Here is a 23,424-nt window from a genome sequence, read left to right on the forward strand (position 1 = left end):
ATCCCGCCCCAGCGGAGACCCTGGAGCACCCAGGGCCATACTGAGTTCTGTACAGTCTGTGGGAGAAGGTCTCTTCACTGTTCTGTGTTATAGGCTATCAACAGGCAACAAAACATAAATGCTGGAATTTTCCTGAGGTCCTCTGGGGACAGCCCTCTTCAGTTCTTTCTCATAATAGAATTCAGATAATGAGTTCAATGCAGTGCCAGGCCAGGAGACAAATCTGAGTGACACTGTTGTGTTGTTTGCTTTGACTGTGGAGGGGGCCTCCGTACCAGGCAGGTCTGTCGGCCCTGACTCTATCCAAGGAAGTGGGTGCTGTCCCAGAAGGTGCCCCACCCCTCCAGCAGACGGTGTCTTTGTGGTCTGTTCCAACAATGCCCAGACACACAGCAACAGGGCCTAGAAGGGGGCTGAGGCTCTGGGACCACAAAAAAACCAACTAGCTATCTCTATAACTCTGTCTCACTTAATTTAGAAATGGGAGCTCCAACTTTCAGAAGCCATGGCACGCTTATATTGGAAAAGGTAAATCAAGGCATGTTGATTGAGCAACAAAGTTCAATGTTTATGCAAATCAAATGGAAATATCACAAAATGTATGTTGGAGTGCCATTCATGATCCATTTTGTTCATTGAACTAAACTTTTTTTGGGATCTTAGTTCCCAGACCAGGGATTGAACCCATGCCCGTGCATTGGACGTGCAGAGCCTTAATCAGTGGACCACTAGGGAAGTTTGAAATAAAACTCTAAAGATAAATTTTAAGGTAGGAAGGTTGGGGATAGAGATTGTGAGATGTTTAGAACAAAATATCTTTCATGTTATCTCTCCTCTGAATGGCCAGAGTATGACCATAGCTAAATTTATAAGTACCAATGCTGGCAATGCTTTCTAGATCACTCCAGGAGTCCGTTTGGGGAAACCCCACCACTATGGAGTAAAATGAGGGCCATGGCAGTGTGGGGTAGTGGACAGAGGATAGGATGTGGACACTTTCCAGAATTCCACCTTTACACCACGTGCCTGCTATGCAAACCCCCACACAGAACTTGAGTTCCAAAAACCAAGAGAGAGCAAGTTAGATGATGGGGATTCCTCGTTGAATTTTTTCCTGGTCTGCATTTGATCTATTACTTGACCTATTGAAGTATTTTTCATTTTTATTTCAATAACCACACTTTTCAATTTTCTACTTGATTCTTTGTTATATCTACCTTTCCTGCCTGCTGCCTTGCTTTGTGGTTTCTGTGAATAACATGGCTAAATTTAATGCATGAGTTTGACAGGCATCTAGCAGAATGAATCTGGAGGAAAGGTCTAAGAGAAGTCTTGGGGAAAAGGCTGCCCTGAGAAAGTCCAGCTGAGCACAGTGCTGCCCCGGGAGAGCCCATGTGAGCAGCTCAGGAGTGGGGACTCTGAATTCACAGGGTTTCTTACCATTGCCTAAACACAGCCCATCCTCCTCCACCTCTTGACTTTGTCAGTGTGTTTCTTCCAACCAGCCAGCCATACTCTGATTTCTACCTATCCAAACCCTGCCCATTTTCAGGGTCACATTCAAAATGCACCCCCATCTGTGATGTCTTCTTTCCTTTCTGCTGCCCACCCTCAGTGGGGAATGATTCTCCCCTCCTCCCATGGATGCCTGTAAGCTTGGTTCCTTTTATGATTAACAGAGCTGGCTATATGATTTCATGGCTCAATGCAAAATGAAAACACAGGGCTCCTTGTTCAAAAGTTATTAGGAATTTCAGTTCGGTGACAGCAGAGTGTAACACCAAGTGCAGAGCACTGCTAAATGCTTGCACTATCTGGAAGTACCTGGACCAGTCTGGAACACAGCCAGCAGCCAGGTGACTACACTGGAACCCTCCAGGGGAAACTGAGAGGCCCATTGGGCAGACACAATTGTTTAAATGCTCCTTCGAATCCCCTCCCAGGGAATCTCCTGAGTTGCTCACCTACCTGAGCACTCCAGCACCTGTCTGCCTGGCTCTCCCCCTCACAGGCACCTAGCTGAGGCCTCGCCTTCCCCAGCCTTGCCAGCCACTGATCTATGCCTACCATCCCTTATCCCTGAATCCTGCCTTATTGATGGCACTAGCACAAGGAACTTGGAAGAACCTATAAGTAGCTTTCCACAATCCCACTATCCCCCTTTCTCCTGCTGCTCCTTCCTGTTGCTAAAAGTTACACACATGTGGCCCTTTCTTTGCCAGCTTGTTGGTGCAAAAAATGCAGTCACATTCCTACACATGTTCTAGTTCTCCTATGTGGCGGTGTAGATACTAACTTGATGCTAGGAATATTAAGTGTACTATCTCCTGTAATGTTCTCTGCAGCCTCCGACGTACACACTGTTATCGGTATGTCTTTTCACGAATGAGTAAACCAACTCAGATGGGTTAAGGAACTTGTCAAAAGTGATAAAGTTGAGGATCCCTCATTCTTAGCCATTGGCCTATATTGCATCTGAATAGGATGTTGTCATTGTTAGTCACTGTTAACTGAAGGCAAAGACCATATCTTAGTCACATTGTATTCCCCTTGCCCTGTGATATCTTTTTTTGCTTTCTATACTAGAGTGCTGTTGGGGTTATTCAGAGCTCCCATTTATTGATAGCTCAAAGTGTGCCATGCCCTAGGCTGAGTATTTGCAAATGTTATCTCGTTAAATTCTCAGAACATTTGTACTAGCCAGGTTTTACTGCCCTAGTGAATGGATGAAGAGGGCTTCCCCACTGGCTCAGGAGTAAAGAATCTGCCTGAAATACAGGAGACCGCCTGCAATGCAGGGAACGTGACTTCAGTCCTTGGGTCAGAAAGATCCCCTGGAGAAGGGAATGGCTACCCACTTCAGTATTCTTGCCTGGAAAATTCCATGGACAGAGAAGCGTGGTGGGCTATAGTCCACGCGATTGCAAGAATCAGACACAGCAATTAAACCACTACCACTACCTAACAGATGAAGAAACTATGGCTTACCATGATTGAATCTCTAGTTAGATCAAACAGCTAGAAAAGGGCGGCTGCCGCTGCTGCTAAGTCACTTCAGTCGTGTTCGACTCTGTGCGACCCCATAGACAGCAGCCCATGAGGCTAACCCGTCCCTGGGATTCTCCAGGCAAGAACACTAGAGTGGGTTGCCATTTCCTTCTCCAACGTATGAAAGTGAAAAGTGAAAGTGAAGTCGCTCAGTCGTGTCCGACTCTCAGCGACCCCATGGACTGCAGCTTTCCAGGCTCCTCCGTCCATGGGATTTTCCAAGCAAGAGTACTGGAGTGGGGAGTCACTGCCTTCTCCAGTAAAGGGCAGCACCTAAGTCTAAATGCAGCACCTAACTCGCCCTGCCTTCCTGCTAGCGTTCATCCTCCCACTGCCTTAGGATGTCTGTAAATGCCTGAAGCCCAACACTGCATCAAGAAATCGATTTAGTTAATGTAGTTTCTGAAGGGAGAATCTGCATCCGTTGGTGAGACTGCAAGTTAGGCTGGTGTTGACTCAGCGTGAAGGAAACTAGTAACTTCCTGGTTACTAGAGGGATTCAATAACAGACGGGTGGCCACAGTGGTGGAGAGGTCTGTATCCAGATGTCCTCAGGAAGACTCCAGACATTGGAAGGAGGCTCTGAGTTGAGTAGGAGACTGGCCAAGAGTCCCTCAGTGATCATGTATGGGGCTTAGTCTTACAGAGTTGGGCAGGAGGCAGGTGCTAAGCAAATAAAATTGAAAATGACATAGACCCTGCTGTCCTCCGAGAACCTTCCAACTCAGGCTTGTGTTCCTCTGGATTTAATGCAGGCTGAGGGCAGGACCTACAGCCTATACTCCTCTAGTATGTGCACAAGAACTAGCAGAGTGCTGTGGAGCTAGACTCAACAGTGAGCGTCGAAGACAGGAATGTCACCTTCCATCTGTGCATCCTGAGCACTGGGCACAATGTAAGTGTCCAAGAAACAGTTTGGAGTTAATGTGTGTCCAGAGAATAACTCAATACAAGTCAATACATGGATCCCATCAAACTTCCAATACTGACTCACTGTCAAAAAGGACCCATTCCAACCCCAGTCATCTACATGCTGGATAAAGAAGGGCCCAGATTTACTAAGGTGCAATGAGTTGGCTGATTTCAGTGGCCTCAGCATAACCATACGACCCAAGGCCACAGCTCCTCTGAACACCTCCATGTGCAATGGCTGCAGATGGCACCCCAAGGTGCTCATTAGAAGACAATGGTTTCAGCTCTCATCTTCCTTCTGGTCTGAAGACAGCCACTCACTTATTTGGAAGATATCAAATGTTGATGACAAACCAGCAGGAAGGATGGATGTAATTCTCTGCCTTGACTAGCATTCCCCTGGAAAACATTTAACCAGAAATAATGTAATCATTTACCTTTTATTTACCTCCTAAACTGGAGTTAGAGATAGTTTCAAAAGCGACTGAAGTCAAGAGGTGAAAGTCTCTTCTGCAAAATCGATTTTTAGCTATTTTCCACTGACTGAAATGAGGTGGATAAACTAATTTTTTTCCTTCTTTTAATTGTTAACCACACAATACATTTTTCTATATCTTTTGCATTTCTTCAAATATGGCATACAGCCATGTTTCCTATTGCTAAGAATAATGATTTATTCACTTTTAGGCAACGTTTAGGAGCCAACCTCCTCAGTTTTGGGGGGGTCCTATATTCTTTTGGTTTGAGGTTAATAGAGAAAAGCAATTGGAGTAAAGCCAGGGTTGACTACTGTGTGATATGGGCAGGTTTCAGAACATCTCTGAACCTCTGTTACTCTATAAAGGATGGAAGATGAGACCAGTACAATTCTCAGGCAGTTATGAAAAAAAAAAGCACAAAGCCTTTTACAGAATAAGGAATCAATATCATTTGCTCTGATGATGATGTTGTTTTCTGAGGGGAAGCTGTTACAGCTTCAGAAAGTCCAAATCTCCCCATTCTTTCTTTAATCCTAAATGATTCTCTCTCATGAGACAGAACGTTGGAGCGGGTATCAAGGCCACACTAAGCAGTGTATGATAGTAAGTCTTCTTCCAAACAGAAGCGAATAGAAGGTTCCCCATAGCTTCCTATATGATAATGAAAGCCGAGGACAAGTGTCACTGAGTTCTTGAGGCTGATTTCACACAGAATATTAATAGCTAAATAGAAAGAAAAACACTATACTTGAAAGACTTGATGAAATACATTTTTTCTATTCTGGGTTTAGATTCTGCCTCTTCCCCAGGGCCAGGACTGGAATCCAGCAAAGTGCAGGATGAAGGCACATAATTTAAGGAGGTGTGACCCTCAAAGCAAGCATTTCTTTCCATGGATTAGATTTTTGAGCCGGATCATGGTTATGAGCAGGATTGGGGGGGAGGGGCTTGCTGAGCCCTTTCTCCACCTAAAGAACAAAGTAATCACCTGTGGTCACTGGGGTTTAATCTATTTTGCCAAACTGTGCTCAAGCCAGTGTCTCCCAACTTTGGTGCATCGGTCCTGAAAGCAAAAGGCTCTTCTAAATAACTTACAGGGCAACTAGGGCTCCGTTACCTTCACAAGAAACTTTGTGGGGGACTTCCCTGGTGGTCCTGAGGTTGAAGCTCCATACTTCCAGTGCCGAGGGGTTACAGGTTAGATCCTTGGTTGGGGAATTAAGATCCCACATCCCATGCAGTGTGGCAAATAATAAATAAATAAAAATTTTAAAAAAAAGAAAAGAAGCCTGGTGGGTCCTTGGAGAAGGGCAATTTGCATTCTATTGATCAAGGGTTTTACACTGGAGATATAAACCCCAACCTGTCTCCCTAGGACATACAACACAATCATCTCATATAACTTACAGCTCTTGGCTGATCAGATGTTGCTGGACCAAGGGAGTCAAGGTAAGCTCCTTTAGTGCAGACTGTTTTCTCATCACTCTGCATACAGGCACCTGACCTCGCAGATAGTAGGTGTTCAGTAAATACCCATAAGGATGAAGAAATACCTGGCTAATCAGAAATCACTACTGGGCTTCTTAGGACCTAGGCCCTTTAAGTACCACAAAGGGCAGAGCCAAGAATCTGGCCCAACAATTTAAACACCAACCACTGCCACTTCCTCCCTGTGAAAACCAATGGTTCCGCTGGCTTTTGCTGACGTGCACTTGTTCATGTCACTAGCTCTCACCTGAGCCCTCACTGCCTGACTTGATATTTCACCCCCTTCTAGCTCTATCTTTCCCCTCCGAGATTCCTGTCTGCTGGCAGGGCCCAAACAGAACCAACCCCCAGCAACTCTGACTCTGCACTTGCCACCATCCTTATCTGACTCCCAGCTAACAACTCTCAAGGCTGAATTCTGCTTTGGAGAAACTTGAACGCATCGCCGCCCTAGTGGACAGCCCTACTCACAAATGCAGAGCAGCTGGTGCCAACCCTAGCTGCCATCTTGGAATTCCGCCATCAGCCACGTGAGCTCCATACACCAAGCACTGCTGCCATCTCCTGGTGGTTGTTGGTCCTCTTCTGCTCCTTGGATCTTTGGGACTGCTCTTCCCAACCAGCTCTAACAAGTTCCTGATGTTCTCATTGTGCTACTAGACGTTGTTTTATTGCAGACCTGGGCCTCAAAGAAAAATGCAAAGAGAAGTCATTAAAGTAAGGAGACCCACGACCAGAAAATGGAGTAAATGCTTATCTCCTCTTGATATGCTAGAGCTAAGTAGGTGAAACTTACCCAAGATCACTCAAGGATATATGCATTTGGTGTGTGAAAATCTTTCAGAGTTTGAAAGTGATGTCGTCAGGCACGGTGAAATGCTTGGAGCCTCCCTTGGGCATCCTTTGTCACAGTTTTCTTGGAAAACATATCAAAAGATCCTCTAGTGTCTCCTTCATTTTCAGTAAGTAAATGGTAATCTTTCGTTTTCCAACTGAAAAAAATTGAGACCGTTTTATTCAGCTTGACACCAAAGCTATTTTAGTTTACAAGCATTAGACATATAGAATAGTTGAGCTAAAACCAAAGATATTCATAAAATACATTAAAAAAGAGTTCTGATTATTTTCCCATATCTAAGATCCCCCAAAAGTCAGCACGGAAGCAGTGGCAGAGGAAAAAAGACAACAGGTGACCTGGCATAATATACCAGTTAAATGGTAGGGGTAGAAATTAATGTAGAAATTTCTGACAGACAATTTGGCCACAGAAATTAAGATGTTTTAAAATCAATGATTCACTAATAAATCTCTATCTTGCATAAAAATAACTAGAAAATCAAAGATTCCTGGATTAAAAGTTCATTACGACTTTGTATATGAGCGTGCTCGACTGAAAACAAACTAAATACACAACAATAAGAGAATGGTAAAATCGATTATGATACAACGGAATCATAGGTAGTCATTATAAGCAGATTTAAAGTATTTAATAACCTGAAGAAATATTCAAGTTATGTTAAATGAAAAAAGAACACTAAGCTGTATATAAGTATGATTATATTACACTGAATTATATTAAAATAAGATGCAGATGCACCAAAACATTAACACTGTTGATCTCTGGGTGATGAGACCCTGGGTGAATTTGTTTCAGTGTTTTTCTGTGTTAGGATGACAGCTGAGATATTAATTGCTCTTTACTACATGCTTTGTTTTTTCTAGCATCAGCAAAACAGGACAATACCTGGGGCTTTAGAAATTGTCACCCATGAAAGATCCAAGAACAAAGATATCAAAAGAAATGTGCCAAGTATAAGATAGAAATGGTCAGACAGGATGATCAGAGAGAACTTTTTTTTTTCTCCTCTACCCTCAGGTTGGGATGGCAATAGAACCACCCCCAGAACAGTGTGGGAGTCCTGGAGAAGAGCCTCCAGAAGAGCCTGGAACCTCCCTGCAGGGATACGGAGGGGAGGTGACACACAGGTAGCGCAGTGAGATACCACGTGGCAGGGAGAAGCCCCCTGAGTGGCAGGGCTGCCCTAGGGCAGTGGGGGGTGGGGGCCGGTGGGCTATGACAGCAAAGTCTAAACAGACAAGTCTGAGTCAGCCTCAGGAAGCCCCCACAGCCTGGGAGGGCAAGCAGACAAATTATCCTAAGCTTAAAGAGGCGGGTAGCTCTGGGACTTCTGTGGTTGTTCAGTGGACTCTCTGCTTCCATTGCATGGGGCGTGGATTCTATCCCTGATCTGGGAAGTTCTGCATGTTGCGAGGTGTGGCCAAAAAAATAAAAAGAAGTGGGTAGCTCCCAGCTAAGAAAAGGTGCCACAGCTTTGATAATATGAACCCTGATCATAGGATGTGGGAGAACTGTCTTTCTACGGATTAGATGGAGGAAAGCAGCCCATTAGCTCAAGAGTGCATTTGTCTGAAGACCACATGAGACAGGCTACCTGGCAGAAGATGCCAAGGCAAAAGTAGATACCTCTTGACCTTGACAAAATCAGTATTTGCATAAATCTCCCCCTCTGCACTTCAGGCTTTCTTCTAACCTCATCAGAAGAAGCATAATGGCAAACCTAAATTGGACCGGCCTAAATTGGACCGGGTTTCAATCCAAGTACCTGGAAAGCTGAGTTGCCTGGAAGTGAGTAGATTCCATTTTCATGAAAGAAAGCTCAGAGTCAGAAATCCAATTGTGTTATGGAAAATAAAATTATATTGTAGACACTTGAGCTTATGTGAAACATGTACTCACTGCATATATTTTTAGTAATGACCATATTTTGCATTTTAAAAGAAAAGCAGAGCATCTGCAAAAAGTTTCTCATGAGTCAAGGCCCTGGAGGCAATGGGGCACAAGGCTGATGGAAAGTCCCCCTGTTCCGAGGCTTATCCTGATGGATGACCAGAGAACCTGGGGTCCTGACCATACCTTCTGAGCCTCTGGAATTAAGAGTCTGTTTGTGAATAGCTGGGAGCAAATGTGAAAACCGTGCTTACACTGCCTACTACCTTCTCTACCCATCACAGGCTCCCCCCGCCCTGCTTATCTCCCTCTTTACAGGAAGTCAATATTATTAAGCTTCTCTACAGAACATACTCCCCCACTTTTAAACCAAGTTTTGTTCTCTGAAGCAATAGCAAACAACAGAGCAAGTCCATCCCCATGTAATGATAACCTCTAAATATTTGGAAAACGTGTTGGTTTCCACGTTTCGGGCTTCTTTGCTCCAGGCTAAACCAAACTAAACCTCGGGTGATATTTTCCAAGGCTCTCGCTATCCTGACCACCTCTCCTTGGAGGTCACACCTGAGATCATCATGGGCCACAACTGAGAGGCAGTGTCTGAGCCAATATTGTGACCTCGTGCTCTGACCACCAAGATTCACTCTAGTTCTGCTAATGCTCCAAAGGGCCCTAAGGAGGCATCTGTGTTCTTAATGTCCTCATAGAGCCTCAGCCTGCAGTGCAGGATTCAAAGCCAGAGGTCTGCCAAGTGAGTGGCTATTGGACCAGGGCTCCTCTCTGCTGCACTCGTCTACTGGCTGAGGGCACAGGCCATGGGAGCACGGGGTCACTGGTGACACTTGGTCACTGGTGCCAATCACACTCAGCCACCCAGGGAACCCAGGTCAGGGTGCATCTTTGCAGTGTGTTGGCAGTCTGGTCTGGAGAGAAGGGGAAGTGGCAGTGGGGAAGCTCTGCGGGCCATAGCCCTTCGGGCCCTGCTTCGGGGAGGAAGGGCTCTCTCCCCATTCTCCACTCCAGGCAGTAATCTCTCTATTTCTTTCTTCTTTTCTCTAAGGATCTTATCCAAGCTCTTATCCAAGATCCTGTAGCTCTCCTTTTTCACTCCAAATCATTGGTACCTTTGCTACATCTGTGGGCCTTGTTCTCCCTCCAGAAGAAGGTAATTGTCCCTGACATGTGAAGATTTTAGTAAATTGCTGAGCATCCCTACTTTCCCCAACATGGACCCCATGTTGCCCTTAGCTCCCAATGGAGGGCACTCTCGCTGCTGCCAGAATCACAGCGCTCCAGGGCCGACTATGCCAGCCCCTTGTCACCTTGGTGCTCACCTCGTCCTCTCAGCTGCCTCCCCTCTTTGCTGCTGTTACCGTGTTCCAGGCCAACTCTGGAGCATCTCCCCAGCCCACCCCCCAACCTGCCCACACTGGGCCCCAAGCATCATTGACTTTGGCAGATTTCTTGGGGGCCAGCGATGTCATAACCTGTTTGCTTTTCCAGGACTGATGTTTGCAGGGGGCTTTTTTTTGGAACCAGAACAGAAATCATCCCATATCCTTACGCAATCCTTACGCAGGCTCCAACATATAAATAAAGCCTTTCGACACTCCACCAGGCAGAGCACCTGGGTTGGTCCAGAAGCCTCCAGCTGCCTGCCTGCTGACACACCGGGCCTCTCTGAAGCCACCATGAAATCCTTCATTCTGCTGTTTTGCCTGGCTCAGCTCTGGGGCTGCCACTCGATCCCGCTTGACCCAATTGCAGGTTATAAGGAACCGGCCTGTGATGACCCAGACACAGAGCAAGCAGCCTTGGCGGCCGTGGACTACATCAACAAGCACCTTCCTCGGGGCTACAAACACACCTTGAACCAGATTGACAGTGTGAAGGTGTGGCCCAGGGTAAGTGAACCTGCCCTGCCAGGTGGGACAGGCTGGCGTGGGAGGCTCAGCTGGGTGTCTCTGAGAGCCTGCCTCCCAGAACAAAGGAAACTGCATAGCGAAAATGCCCTGATTCCTCCAAGGAGGGAGGGAGAGGGCAGGCTGAAGGAAGAGAGCAGACATTCTGTACTGTGGTCAGGGTCTCCAGGAGGGTGCTGGATGGGAGCAGGAAGTGTGAGGAGAGGACGAGGCTTCAAGTGGTATTTTGAAGGTCACAAGTAGCAAGTGCGACTTTCTAGAAAAACTAGCACCAGAGAAAGGCTTCTGGCTGCCAAACTACCACTGGCCGGAAAACATTTCTTTTTCTTTGTTTCTGTTTCTCTGCATAAAGACTGAGTGTGAATGAAGTGCACATTTTTTAAGTGCCTACTATGTGCCAGGCCCTCTCATATAGTTCATCTCTGTAATCCCTTCCCTTGTCTTCCCAGTTCTGTGGGGGTACTGTCCTTCTCTTACATAAGAGATAACCAAGGCTCTGACATATTTAGGGCATTTTTTTTAACCCCAGGTCATAAAATAGTAAGCATCAGGCAAGCATTCTATTTCAGTACTGTATTCCTTCCTCTACACAAGCTGCTTTCCCAAGAAAGGTACCCACATCCCAGTGAGAAATCTTGGCATGAAAGGATTCACCTCCTCATATGCTGGAGGAGAAGCAATGCGGTCTGAAGCTGGTGACAATGATCAGACTGGGAAGTGTGCCTTGGAGGTCAGCTGAGTGATTTGGAGAGGAGGGGGGAAGGCATCTGTCTACTGCCTACTTTGCAATTAGATTTTATAGCTGATGAAGGATAATTCTTTCAGCCTATGCTAATTACAAGTCTTCCAGGACAAGAACCAGTGTCAGGCGCTATGGGACATGCTAAGCGGAATCATACGAAATAGCCAGCTTCACGTATTAAAAGCAGTCAGATATTGGCATTTTAATGATTCAACCTAACACAAAGATGAGAAAGACATAATTAGTGCCACAGAAGAGTCACCATCTAGGAAGGAAAATAAGGCAAAGCTCAGGATGTCTGGACTGACTCACAGACCTCTGATCTTACAATGGGACAAAATAATTGAAATCAGGATTGTCCCGGATGGAATTTAGGAGTTCTGCAATAGTGAAGTACAGTGGTGGTTCAGAGGAAGCAATGATCAGTTCAGGGGAAATAACACACAACCTGCATATTTGAAGGAAAGAAAGAACAACGCTGCAATTTTCACTTATAGCAGGGTTTGAGAACCGCAGGAGTGCCCGGCTCCTATTCACTAGCTCTGAGTGTTTTCAGGAAGTTAATTTGGGCACATCTGCACAATATAAAACAGGAAAGGAGATTCTGAGGTTTCAGGTACTAGTGACATCAGGCACAAAAGAAATGAGAGGCAAGCAGAGTTGGGCTGAAAGAAAAAAATAGGTATATGCGTACCTTCTGGACTTTCTGGTCTTTGAAGAAAGGATGCAGAAACAGGTGAACTGGCAGGGAAAACTCCAAGGAATCATCCAAGCTCCCCTGTCACTGCCTTACCCACTACTCCTTTCCTCTGTGCAAGTGAAGGACAGACACACTGCTTCCCCCTTACGACCAGCAGGGGACAATAGGGAACCCCAGCTTTGCATCCCAGGCATCTACAAGACAAAAAGCCACAGAGGACAGCTTTTCCTTCAGGAAGGAAAAGAAAATGGGGAAGGAAAGGAAAGTAGGTGTTGAGAAGGAAGGAAGGAAGGAAGGAAGGAAGAAGTAGAGGGAGGGATGGAGAAGATAAAGGAGAGACAGTAAATTATTATCCTACATCACCTTACTTTGCTGCTCGACTGAGAAAAATCCCAAACTGACTTTTTCAAAGTACCCTTGAAGGGTAAGTACCGACAGTCATTTTTGCCTTCCAATTACATCTGAGAGCGATGACTGTGGTTCCATCAACCTGTCCAAGCCCATGCCCACTTCTTTCTTACCCTTCCAACAATGGGTGTGTGGGCACCCAATGGGGGCTCACCCGTGGACCCGCTTAGCAGGCTCAGGCTCACCTCTTCATCCTCTGTCTCCACAGCGGCCCACGGGAGAGGTGTATGACATTGAGATAGATACCCTGGAAACCACCTGCCACGTACTGGACCCCACGCCCCTGGCGAACTGCAGCGTGAGGCAGCAGACGGAGCACGTGAGTGGCCCTCTCAGGGCAACTGCGGGGGTGGGGCGGGGTGGTGCCCCAACTAAAACTGCCAGTCAATGGCGCCCTCCCTAGAGCCGATTTTTCACAATTCCCCTTTTTGTTGCACCCCGCCCCCCACGCCTCCCCCGCAACCTCTGTAAAACCAGACAGTGTCCTGTTTCAATATCACCAAGTGAAGGAGATTTTGTGAGGCTCACCTTTGACATCCACGCCTGAGGGACCACGCCCTCCTCCCCTCTCCTCCCATCTTCCACCTTGAGAAGTGAAGGTCAGCCCTCTGGGGCCCTCACTGTGGGTTTATTTCTCCAGGCGGTGGAAGGAGACTGTGATATCCACGTGCTGAAACAAGATGGCCAGTTTTCCGTGCTGTTTACAAAATGTGATTCCAGTCCAGGTAGAGTTGACTATTCTTATTACGGTTACCCGGTAGAGAGAGTGAGGAAGGGACCTGAATTGGTTTTAACAGAAGCAGATCTAGCCACTTTATTGGTGATGAAAAGGGGAAGCCAAATTTCCTGAGTTTGGGGGTTTTAAAACTATTTTTTAAGGAATTGTTCAGCTCAGAGGTTGAAAATCGCCCCTTGGTGAGAGGAGCTCCTGCAAAAATGCCAGCACGCCAGGGGCCACCCGAGGGTTTAAGTAAGATGCAGAGAATCAGCCTGTAACTGTTTGGAGCCTGTCTTAGCCCTCTCAAATAAGCAGAGCTGCGACAAATGCCGCTGAGAATTCCAGGCCCGAACCGGGTTACTTCTGTGCGCAGATTCCGCCGAGGACGTGCGCAAGTTGTGCCCAGACTGCCCCCTGCTGGCCCCGCTCAATGACAGCCGGGTGGTGCACGCAGTAGAGGTCGCGCTGGCTACATTCAATGCCCAGAATAACGGCTCCTACTTTCAGCTGGTGGAAATTTCTCGGGCTCAATTTGTGGTAAGACTGAGACCCTGCTGACAGGTTGGGTACGTTGGTGGCACTTTGAGGAAGTCAAGGAGGGTGGTGGGAGAAAAGGGAAAGAAAGGGTCCTGAGTGTCCTGGACCCAGAGGACCCTCACCGCACCCCCCACCTAAGCCACTTCAACATAAAATAGTCAGAGTCTATGTGTCTGTTCAGGCTGTGTTCCTCGGGTTTAGTTAACACCAGGGTGGGAGTTCCCATTTTATCCAGAAGCACACACTGAAAATTCATGGGTCTCCACATCACCATCACCTATCACCACTGAACATCTGCTCTTGTAAGTATCAACTCTTGTAATTGATACTTACAAAGGCATGGGCATACTTCTGTATAATGGCAGAATCTTAAAATGCCATGGAATCACTGAAAACAACTAATTGTCCTGTGGTTAGGTTAGCACATTTGAACACAATATAATTTTAATATTTAAAAAAATTGGTATTCTGGATGCCAGCCATGGCATACTTGGAAACACACTGTAGGTAGTAATTCTATTAACCAGAATATTTGTGATTCTAGAACCTCTACCCCTGACTATAACAAATAAGAGATATTTTATTATTTTAAGTGTCCTTATACTCCAAGAACAATGAGATAGAAAAGCATAAATATCTTCTGCACTTCCGGTTATCTTTTTCATTTGATCCTGCTATCTAAAATATGTGGGAGAGAAATTAATTACTTTCCCATCCCATCTTGGAATAACCAGAACCTTGGGTCTCAAAGTGTAACCTTAGTATGGAAATTGGCAGGAGACAGGCTTCCTACCCAGATCAGTGTCAAGTCAGCCCTCTGGGTTCCTGCTTTCTACCTGAAAACTTGCCTCTGCTCTGGAACGATGGGCAGTGGCTACCTGCACCTACTTCAGGGAACACCCAAACCCCAACTTCTGTGTGTAAGCCCTTAATACCCAATGCCCCCATGTGAGCCCTGTGTAAGCCAGGGGCATGTTTCCTGGTCACACAGTGCAGTCTACATGAATGGTGCTCCCTGGACCATGTAGTTCCCTGGCCCTCACTGCTTCCCTCTGGGCTCTCCTTCCCTGCCTTTCTCATGCTGTCATGTTGCTTCATGAAAATTTTCATATATCTTCATCAGCCTCTTCCAGTTTCTGTCTCTGTGGAGTTTGCAGTGGCTGCTACTGACTGTATTGCTAAAGATGTCATAGATCCAACCAAGTGCAACCTACTGGCAGAAAAGGTGAGCGGGCCAGGCAAAGCTGGTCATGGAACAGAACATTCTTAGAGCAAGTTTATATCTTGGGGCTGTGGAAAGAGATAATGCAAAATACTCATGCCCTGTGAGGCTGGGTCATGCCAGGTCATCCCTTGGGGTGTCATCTCACCTGCTTAAGAGCTATCTCCAGATCTTCTCATCTGCTGGAGGCCCCTGGAGTTAGAGAGGCTATTTCCTAACTAATATGAGTCATATCAGGCTGCTGGCAGTTTAAAATGTAGATTTTCTAGATATAGCTCAGGTATGCAACCTAAGTCCTTAGGCCAGTGTCTACTTCTAGGAATTTAGCCTAAAGAGGTCAACATGTTTGACAAAATATATCTATAAAGATGATTTATGACATATTCAAAATGACCCCAAACATCTGAATGTCCAACAGGAGGGAATTGTTGAATAAAATATGACATGTTAGTAAATAGAAAATTATAGTCACAGAAATTATGCTTTCAAAGAATAATGAATGATATAAGAGAATGCTATCATGCTAGCATGTGAAAAACAGTCTCCAAAATGGTATGGTCACAATCATGTCAACTTTCAAATGATATCTCAGTTCAGTTCAGTCGCTCAGTCGTGTCCAACTCTTTGCGACCCCATGAATCGCAACACGCCAGACCTCCCTGTCCATCACCAACTCCCGGAGTTCTCTCAGACTCACGTCCATCGAGTCAGTGATGCCATCCAGCCATCTCATCCTCTGTCGTCCCCTTCTCCTCCTGCCCCCAATCCCTCCCAGCATCAGAGTCTTTTCCAATGAGTCAACTCTTCTCATGAGGTGGCCGAAGTACTGGATAGTATTTAAAAATAAATAAATACATAGATGTTAACAGAAGTTCTTCTGGGTCACCACAATTTCTGAGATTATGGGTGAGCTCTCTCACTCCCAAAACATTTCTGTATTTTCTACATTCTATATAAAATATAAGCAGAAAGCCTAAACTTTAGGGAAAACGTTTTTTAAAAACAAAACAAAAAGACAGGAATTAAGAGTTGAAGTGTTTCACCCTGGATGCATTGAGTGTAAGCGGCACTGGGGGAGAAGCCCACTTTGGGACCTGCTGAAATCACTCCTCTCTTTCTGCGGGCAGCAATACGGCTTCTGTAGGGGCTCCGTCATTCAGAAAGCTCTCGGTGGGGAAGACGTCGCAGTGACTTGCACGCTGTTCCAAAAGCAGGTAAGGGCCCCACAGATGTACTCGCCCTGCTTTTCAGAGTCCAATGACCCCTTTGGATTTCTGCCATGCAGTAGTAATTAGGGCATTAGCTGCCTGTTCTTCTGAGCCCCACAACATAGATAGTGCCAGGAATGTGAAATCATCAGTAAATGAAAGGTTTCAGTCATGCCCTCCCCTTCCAGGAACTGGTACTTATAGGGCAGAACCACCCCCAGGTGCAGTTGGCAAGGTCATGTTTCTAGTTGCCATCCCCCGGGAGCGAGAGGGTGTGTGGCAGTGGTTTTCTGAGTTGCAGAGACTAGGTGGGTAGATCTGCCTGCTAGCTCCCTGTAACTGCAGGTGTAGATGAAAAAGAGGGTGACGCTGCTGGTGAAAGTTAGCCGTAAGGTGGGGTTCTTTTGCTCGTGAAACGTGAGTGTAAGTCTACCAACCCCAAAACAGCTGGTGAGAAAGGCAATGGCGCAAGCCAGTTACCCCTCCCCTGGAACCCTGATGACTATCCTTTGTACCTAGGTAGTTCTTTTTTGCCAGATTCCTTACAAATAAAAATTATTACTGTGAGAGTATTGGGTGGGGATTTCCCCTGGAAGGAGGAGAAAGGCAGCTGACCCAAAGAAACGCTCCTCTTTCCTCCAGCCTGTGATTCCGCAGCCCCAGCCCGAAGGCGCCGAAGCTGGGGCCCCAAGCGCTGTGCCGGACGCAGCTGTGCCTGCGCCTTCTGCAGCCGGCCCGCCCGTGGCCTCCGTGGTGGCAGGGCCAAGCGTGGGAGCAGTTCCCCTGCCGCTGCACCGGGCACACTACGACTTGCGCCACACTTTCTCCGGTGTGGCCTCAGTGGAGTCGGCCTCGGGAGAAGCATTCCACGTGGGGAAAACACCCATAGTGGGGCAGCCTAGCGTTCCTGGAGGTCCAGTCAGCCTTTGCCCGGGGAGAATCAGATACTTCAAGATCTAGAAGATGGTCGGAGATGAGACGGTTTGGCACAGAGAATACAGCTATCATTTTGTCCAAGTTTGGGTATGGGTAGGGGCTTTGTCTGCTCTGGAAGCAAGTGCTGCCTGTGGTCTAGATTAATGTCAGGTCTTGAGTCCCAACTTCTCATCCTTCCAAGGACAGGAGCAGAGGAGGTGCTAGTGATGTTTGATGGAACATAAAGTCAGCAGCGTGATTGTCACTGCTTTGATGTAAGCCTCCACCACTGTGTTCTCTTACCTTCTCTTGACCTCACAAAAATAATTGGAACTGTGACTCTGAAAGGTGCTCTTGCCAAGTTTATATCTACTTGTCATTAAAAGTGCTCTAATAAAGAAGGTTCTAAGCTGAAATGTCATCTTGATTGTTGCCTACTTTGTCCAATCTCACATGTGTGGTCTTTCCAGCAACCATATCACAAGTGTCCCTAATCAAAATCAAAGTGAAAATAGGAATAAAATAGAACAAAACCTCCTATATACATAGGAAAAAGTGAGACCAGGATCTGCTCACAACCTATATGATCTGATAATTTCCTTATAAGAAAATAACTCTTTCATTTCATAATGGTCAGAAAATATTAATAAATTAGGACCAAGTGCTGAAACTTTGTACAGACAAACCAACCATTGGTTTTCACAAATTCCCAGGTAAGGAAAAGTTAGTAATTAACACAGGAGCCTCACTTTAATTATACCTGTTGATTGTACTATATGTGTATATAGTAAGAAAGAAACAAAGTTGTTCAGTCGTGTCTGACTCTTTTCGACCCCATGGACTATAGCCTACTAGGCTCCTCTGTCCATGGGATTCTCCAGGCAAGAATACTGGAGGGGTTGCCATTTCCTTCTCCAGGGGATCTTCGCAACCCAGGGATCAAACCCAGGTCTCCCACATTGCAGGGAGACATTTTACCCCCTGAGCCACCAGGGAAGTATATATATAGTTCAGTTCACTTCAGTCGCTCAGTCGTGTCTGACTCTTTGAGACCCCATGAATCGCAGCACATCAGGCCTCCCTGTCCATCACCAACTCCCAGAGTTATATACTAAAATGGATTCTAGCCAATCCATTTTAAGACCTCAAGTTTAAGCTCTGGTTTATAGTATGAATAGAAGAGGGGTACCTCCAGTGGTAAATCCAGTGGACATTTGTAGATACTATCCAAGTGCTCAGAGAGCATAAAGAAATAAATAGTTCCCATTATAGAGTGGTGCCTAGACAATTTCAATGTTTATCCACTAGCATTACGTTGTTCTGAGCAACCTAAGTGATGGGCCTTTTCTTATGAAATTTTAAAGGACTGGGACTAATAACTGATTGAGTGGTTTCACTTGACCCAAGAAGACTGAATCACGCATTGACACTCACCTTATCACTCTTGCCTGGAGGTTTTGCCAACACTCCAGTAACCAGAAAGAATGGCCAGGAAGGTAGGAAAACCATTAGGTGCCTCAGAAGCCAGGGGAGTTAAGGCGGGCATGACCAGCTGAGCTAAATGCTGTAGAAAGAGCAATAAACATGAGGACCAAGAAAAGGCCATGGGTTAGTAGACTGACTTGGAGGTGATGGTGACCACTGGCAGATACAGTTTCAAGAAGGGTGAGTATGAAAGCCTGGTGGCAGGGTTGAAGATGCCTGGTGGAAGATGATGAGAAAATGGGGAGGAGTGTGTAATATCTTTCAAGCAGTTTGATGGTGAAGGGTGGGAGAGAGAGGATGTAATCTCAAAGGATTGATTTTGCACAGACACAGTGGAGAGCAGCAGCTTGCAGTGAGACCTTCGTTCCCTGACCAAGGATAAAAACTTGGTTTCAGCAGTGAGAGCACAAAGTCTGAAGCACTAGACCAGGAGGGACTGGGGCTAAGATTCCGGGCCCCGGTTCTGGTCTCCCTAGAAAAAAAAAAATTGCCAAGGAGACAGAAGGTAGAAAGGAAAGTAAGACGTGTACTAGAAAAGCAGAACACATGCAGAGACTCACAGGTGAGTTCAGAGAGTCGCACCTTGGGAAGTTTAAATCATTTACAAGGGGGCAGTCTTCCTGGTCTTTGTTTTCTTCTGGCCGGTTGTCTTGCTCTGACCCTACAGCTGATTTATCTCAGGGTCCTCCCCTCTCTGCATGTGCATCCTTTAGCCAAGATGGAATTCAGCACGAGCGTCTCTGGGAAGTTAGCAAAACATGTAATTGGGCATCCTCTCCCTTTTTGACCCCCGAGGAGCCTTTCTGTGCATGCTCAGTTGAGGTCTTTCTGATTCCAAGGATGGGAAATATGTGAGCTCCTGATCTTTTACCCAAGCAGCGCTTAGTCCCTGTCTGCCCCTGCCATTGCTGGACTATTATCTTAAAGTGTCCACAGGAGACAAAGTCCGGCTGTTTACCCTGTTCCTTTTGTTATTTCTGAACATCCTGGAATTCGAAGTCAAGTGGGCCTTAGAAAGCATCACTATGAACAAAGCTAGTGGAGGTGATGGAATTCCAGTTGAGCTATTTCAAATCCTGAAAGATGATGCTGTGAAAGTGCTGCACTCAAATCTGGAAAACTCAGCAGCAAATCTGGAAAACTCAGCAGTGGCCACAGGATTGGAAAAGGTCAGTTTTCATTCCAATCCCAAAGAAAGGCAATGCCAAAGAATGTTCAAACTACTGCACAATTGCATTGATCTCACATGCTAGTAAAGAATTGCTCAAAATTCTCCAAGCCAGGCTTCAACAGTACATGAACCATGAACTTCCAGATGTTCATGCTGTTTTAGAAAAGTCAGAGGAACCAGAGATCAAATTGCCAGCATCTGCTGGATCATCAAAAAAGCAAGAGAGTTCCAGAAAAACATCTATTTGGTCTTTATTGACTTTGCCAAAGCCTTTGACTGTGTGGATCACCACAAACTGTGGAAAATTCTTAAAGAGATGGTGATACCAGACCACCTGACTTGCCTCTTGAGAAATCTGTATGCAGGTCAGGAAGCAACAGTTAGAACTGGACATGGAACAGCAGACTGGTTCCAAATAGGAAAAGGAGGACGTCAAGGCTGTATATTGTCACCCTGCTTATTTAACTTCTATGCAGAGTACATCATGAGAAACGCTGGGCTGGAAGAAACAACAAGCTGGAATCAAGATTGCCAGGAGAAATATCAATAACCTCAGATATGCAGATGACACCACCCTTATGGCAGAAAGTGAAGAAGAACAAAACAGCCTCTTGATGAAAGTGAAAGAGGAGAGTGAAAAAGCTGGCTTAAAGCTCAACATTCAGAAAACTAAGATCATGGCATCTGGTCCCATCACTTCATGGCAAATAGATGAGGAAACAGTGGAAACAGTGACAGACTTTATTTTTTTATGCTCCAAAATCACTGCAGATGGTGATTGCAGCCATGAAATTAAAAGACGCTTGCTCTTTGGAAGAAAAGTTATGACCAACCTAGACAGCATATTAAAAAGCAGAGACATTACTTTGCCAACAAAAGTCTGTCTAGTCAAAGCTATGGTTTTTCCGATAGTCATGTATGGATGTGAGAGTTGGACTATAATGAAAGCTGAGCACCAAAGAATCGATGCTTTTGAACTGTGGTGTCGGAGAAGACTATTGAGAGTCCCTTGGACTGCAAGGAGATCCAACCAGTCCATCCTAAAGGAAATCAGTCCTGAATATTCTTTGAAAGGACTGATGCTGAAGCTGAAACTCCAATACTTTGGCCAGCTGATGCAAAGAACTGACTCATTTGAAAAGACCCTGATGCTGGGAAAGATTGATGCTGGGAGGAGAAGGGGACGACAGAGGATGAGATGGTTGGATGGCACCACCGACTCAATGGACACGAGTTTGAGCAAGCTCCGGGAGTTGGTGATGGACAGGGAGGCCTGGTGTGCTGCAGTCCATGGAGCCGCAAAGAGTTGGACATGACTGAGCGACTGAACTGAACTGAACTTGTTATTTCTATCTGGAAGTATAAACAGGAGGCTGGTTGCAAAAATGTCTAGCCTGGAACTCATCTGTTCTCCTGCTTCAGGATAGATTAGAAGGTAGAGGGAAGATTTCTTTTCCAGGAGAGAAGAGCTTTGAGTGTCCTTAGGGCAAAAGATAGGAAGAGATGGAAGAAGAAAGAGAGAAAGGATGTAATGGGGCAGGGGGCAGAGGCAATATTTAGTGAAGAACTGGAAATGGTTTGGGCAACTCTGCTAAAGAGATTAGTCCTTCTTTGAGGGAGTTTGCAAGGGAATTCTGAAAATTTCACCCTTCACCCAGGATTAAAAGACTCATTCGCTTTCTACCCTTGCTATACTCGGGTGTGGCTGTGAGGGAACACGGAGTATTAGAGTGTTTTCCTTGGCAGGTGGTAGAAACCCAATCCGAAGCAGCTTAAGTAAAAAGAGAAATGTCACTCCCTCATGTGCTGGGAATTGAAATGGGTGAGTCTTACTTAGGGCACCACAGAATCCAGGAATCATTTCCCTTCTCTCTTTTTCCCTCCCCATCTCCTTTCCTTCCCCCCGCCCCACTTCCCTCCTTTCTTCTCTCCTTCTGTCATCAGTGCTTGCCTTCAGTCTTAGCCAGGATAGCCACTGGCAGCCTCACACCTTCATAAGTACTATTGCCTAACCCTGCAGAGAAAGAGAAGGGCTAGTCTAGAGGAGACAAGGGAGAAGCTTCCCAGGGGAAGAGCAGGCATGAAGGCCTAAAGGCAGAAAGTATGTTGATGTAGCTAAGGATGAGAAAGGAAGCTGGACTGAAGCCACTAAGAGGAGAAAGAGGACGGCTTTAGAGGATGAGGTTGAAGAAGTAGATGAGGGCAGGTCGTGAACAGCCTTGAAGTCCCCCAGAAGGAATTAGGATTGCATTGAGAAAAATCAGTGCAATGGGAAACCACTAAAGAAGGTTTTAAGCAGGGAAGTGGCATAATCTGATTTACCTTAAGAGATCAACCAGGCACCATGGTTCTATACCTGGGATGAGGAAAGGTAGGGTGAAGCAGTATTACTCCCTCCCACTCCCCTAGATGCTTCCTTTTCCTGTACTCTGAATTTGGTGGCTTCTGAAGATTATGTCCTTGAGCTTCTCTTACATGTGTACTCTAAGCTTAGGAAGTCTGTTCTTTCTCATGATTGAAACTCTGTCCCCACCTGGGGACATTTGGAAGTAACTGGAGACACTTACTTGGGATGGTACTGGACAGAGACTAGGGATGCTAAATATTTTGAAATGGACAGGACATTCCCAACAATGAAGTCCTAACAATGAATGAAGATTAATTAGTGCCCCCAAAAGCCAATAGCATTCATGTTACATTGTTATTTGCTATAGGAAAAATGGGTTGTATCTGGGAGAGTAGCCATGGGATAGGAAGTGACTGGAGCTTTCTAGAGGAGAGATGTGTACCTTAGTCTAAGGTTGTGAGCAGAAGATATGGTTGAAAAATAGGAATGTAACTTCAGGTAGAACCCCTAGGACCTACAAATGGATTTAATGTAAGAAAGAGAGAGGTGAAGGATAACTGCTGATTTGTGGCTTTGCAAACTGGGTAGAGGCTGGTGTCTTTTACTGAGGCAGAGGGTGTTGGTTCATTTCATCTGAGTTACCCCAGTTTCTCTCTTCTCTGTCTTATAATTGTGCGTTTCATTTTTCTGTTAGCCCATCCCATGCCTTAATCTGACAGACTTGTGCTGTCTGGGCTAAGACAACTCACCTTTTGATTTATTCTGGCCTCCATTATACAATCAGGTATGCAGCAGCCTGCCAGGACTGTAGGGAGGATTAAATTCCATGCTAGAAGTGTATGCTTGGAACCTTCATGACACATTCTAGGTACTCAGTCAGGGTCCTCCCTAGCTGCTTCCTTTTCCTGTACTCTGAATTTGGTGGCTTCTGAAGATTATGTCCTTGACTTTCTCTTAAATGTGTACTCTAAGCTTAGGAAGTCTGTTCTTTCTCATGATTGAAACTCTTGATCTTACACAGATAACTTTATAGCTCTAGCTGGGGCACTTTTTTTCAAATTCTAACACTGGATTCCAAATGTCTCTATGATTTCCTCACTTGAATTTACCTAGAACAGTTTCCTATGTGATTTATTTGATATAAGAAAGGAATGCATACATAAAGACTTAGTAATGTTTGAAATGTGCATATTCTAGAAAAATTTCTTCTTAAGAATAAACATAAATTAGAGAGAATGAGTTATGGAGCTGTTAAATCAACAGTGCTTCCAGCACATTTTTGCAGCTAATGCAGCCCTATATTTTCTCAACATCATCTTTAATATTTTGCAGAGTGCGCTCTCCTAAATTAATAGCATTGCATGGGTCTCATT

The 23,424-nt window shown here is 45.6% G+C and overlaps 1 protein-coding gene and 1 long non-coding RNA gene across 3 annotated transcripts; one reads left to right on the forward strand and one right to left on the reverse strand.

Moving 5' to 3' along the window:
- Window positions 1-5,736: 5,736 nt before the first annotated feature.
- On the reverse strand, window positions 5,737-12,468 carry LOC120872405. Of its 2 annotated transcripts, XR_005723240.1 has the most exons (4): window positions 12,035-12,468; window positions 6,724-6,919; window positions 6,399-6,612; window positions 5,737-5,938 (listed from the first exon to the last, which is right to left on the reverse strand). It is a non-coding gene; the product is annotated as an uncharacterized LOC120872405 (long non-coding RNA). The 2 variants fall into 2 exon arrangements; XR_005723239.1 differs by having other exon boundaries at window positions 5,737-6,612.
- AHSG (alpha 2-HS glycoprotein) lies at window positions 10,267-17,469 on the forward strand. Its single transcript, XM_040252733.1, has 7 exons — window positions 10,267-10,580; window positions 12,657-12,767; window positions 13,089-13,173; window positions 13,540-13,703; window positions 14,827-14,928; window positions 16,053-16,139; window positions 16,776-17,469. Exons 1-7 carry the CDS (start codon window positions 10,368-10,370, stop codon window positions 17,091-17,093), a joined length of 1,080 nt encoding a protein of 359 aa, XP_040108667.1. The 5' UTR covers window positions 10,267-10,367; the 3' UTR covers window positions 17,094-17,469.
- Window positions 17,470-23,424: the final 5,955 nt, after the last annotated feature.

The sequence above is a fragment of the Oryx dammah genome, unplaced genomic scaffold (assembly GCF_014754425.2).
Source record: "Oryx dammah isolate SB20612 unplaced genomic scaffold, SCBI_Odam_1.1 HiC_scaffold_2, whole genome shotgun sequence".
NCBI classification, from domain to species: Eukaryota; Metazoa; Chordata; class Mammalia; order Artiodactyla; family Bovidae; genus Oryx; species Oryx dammah.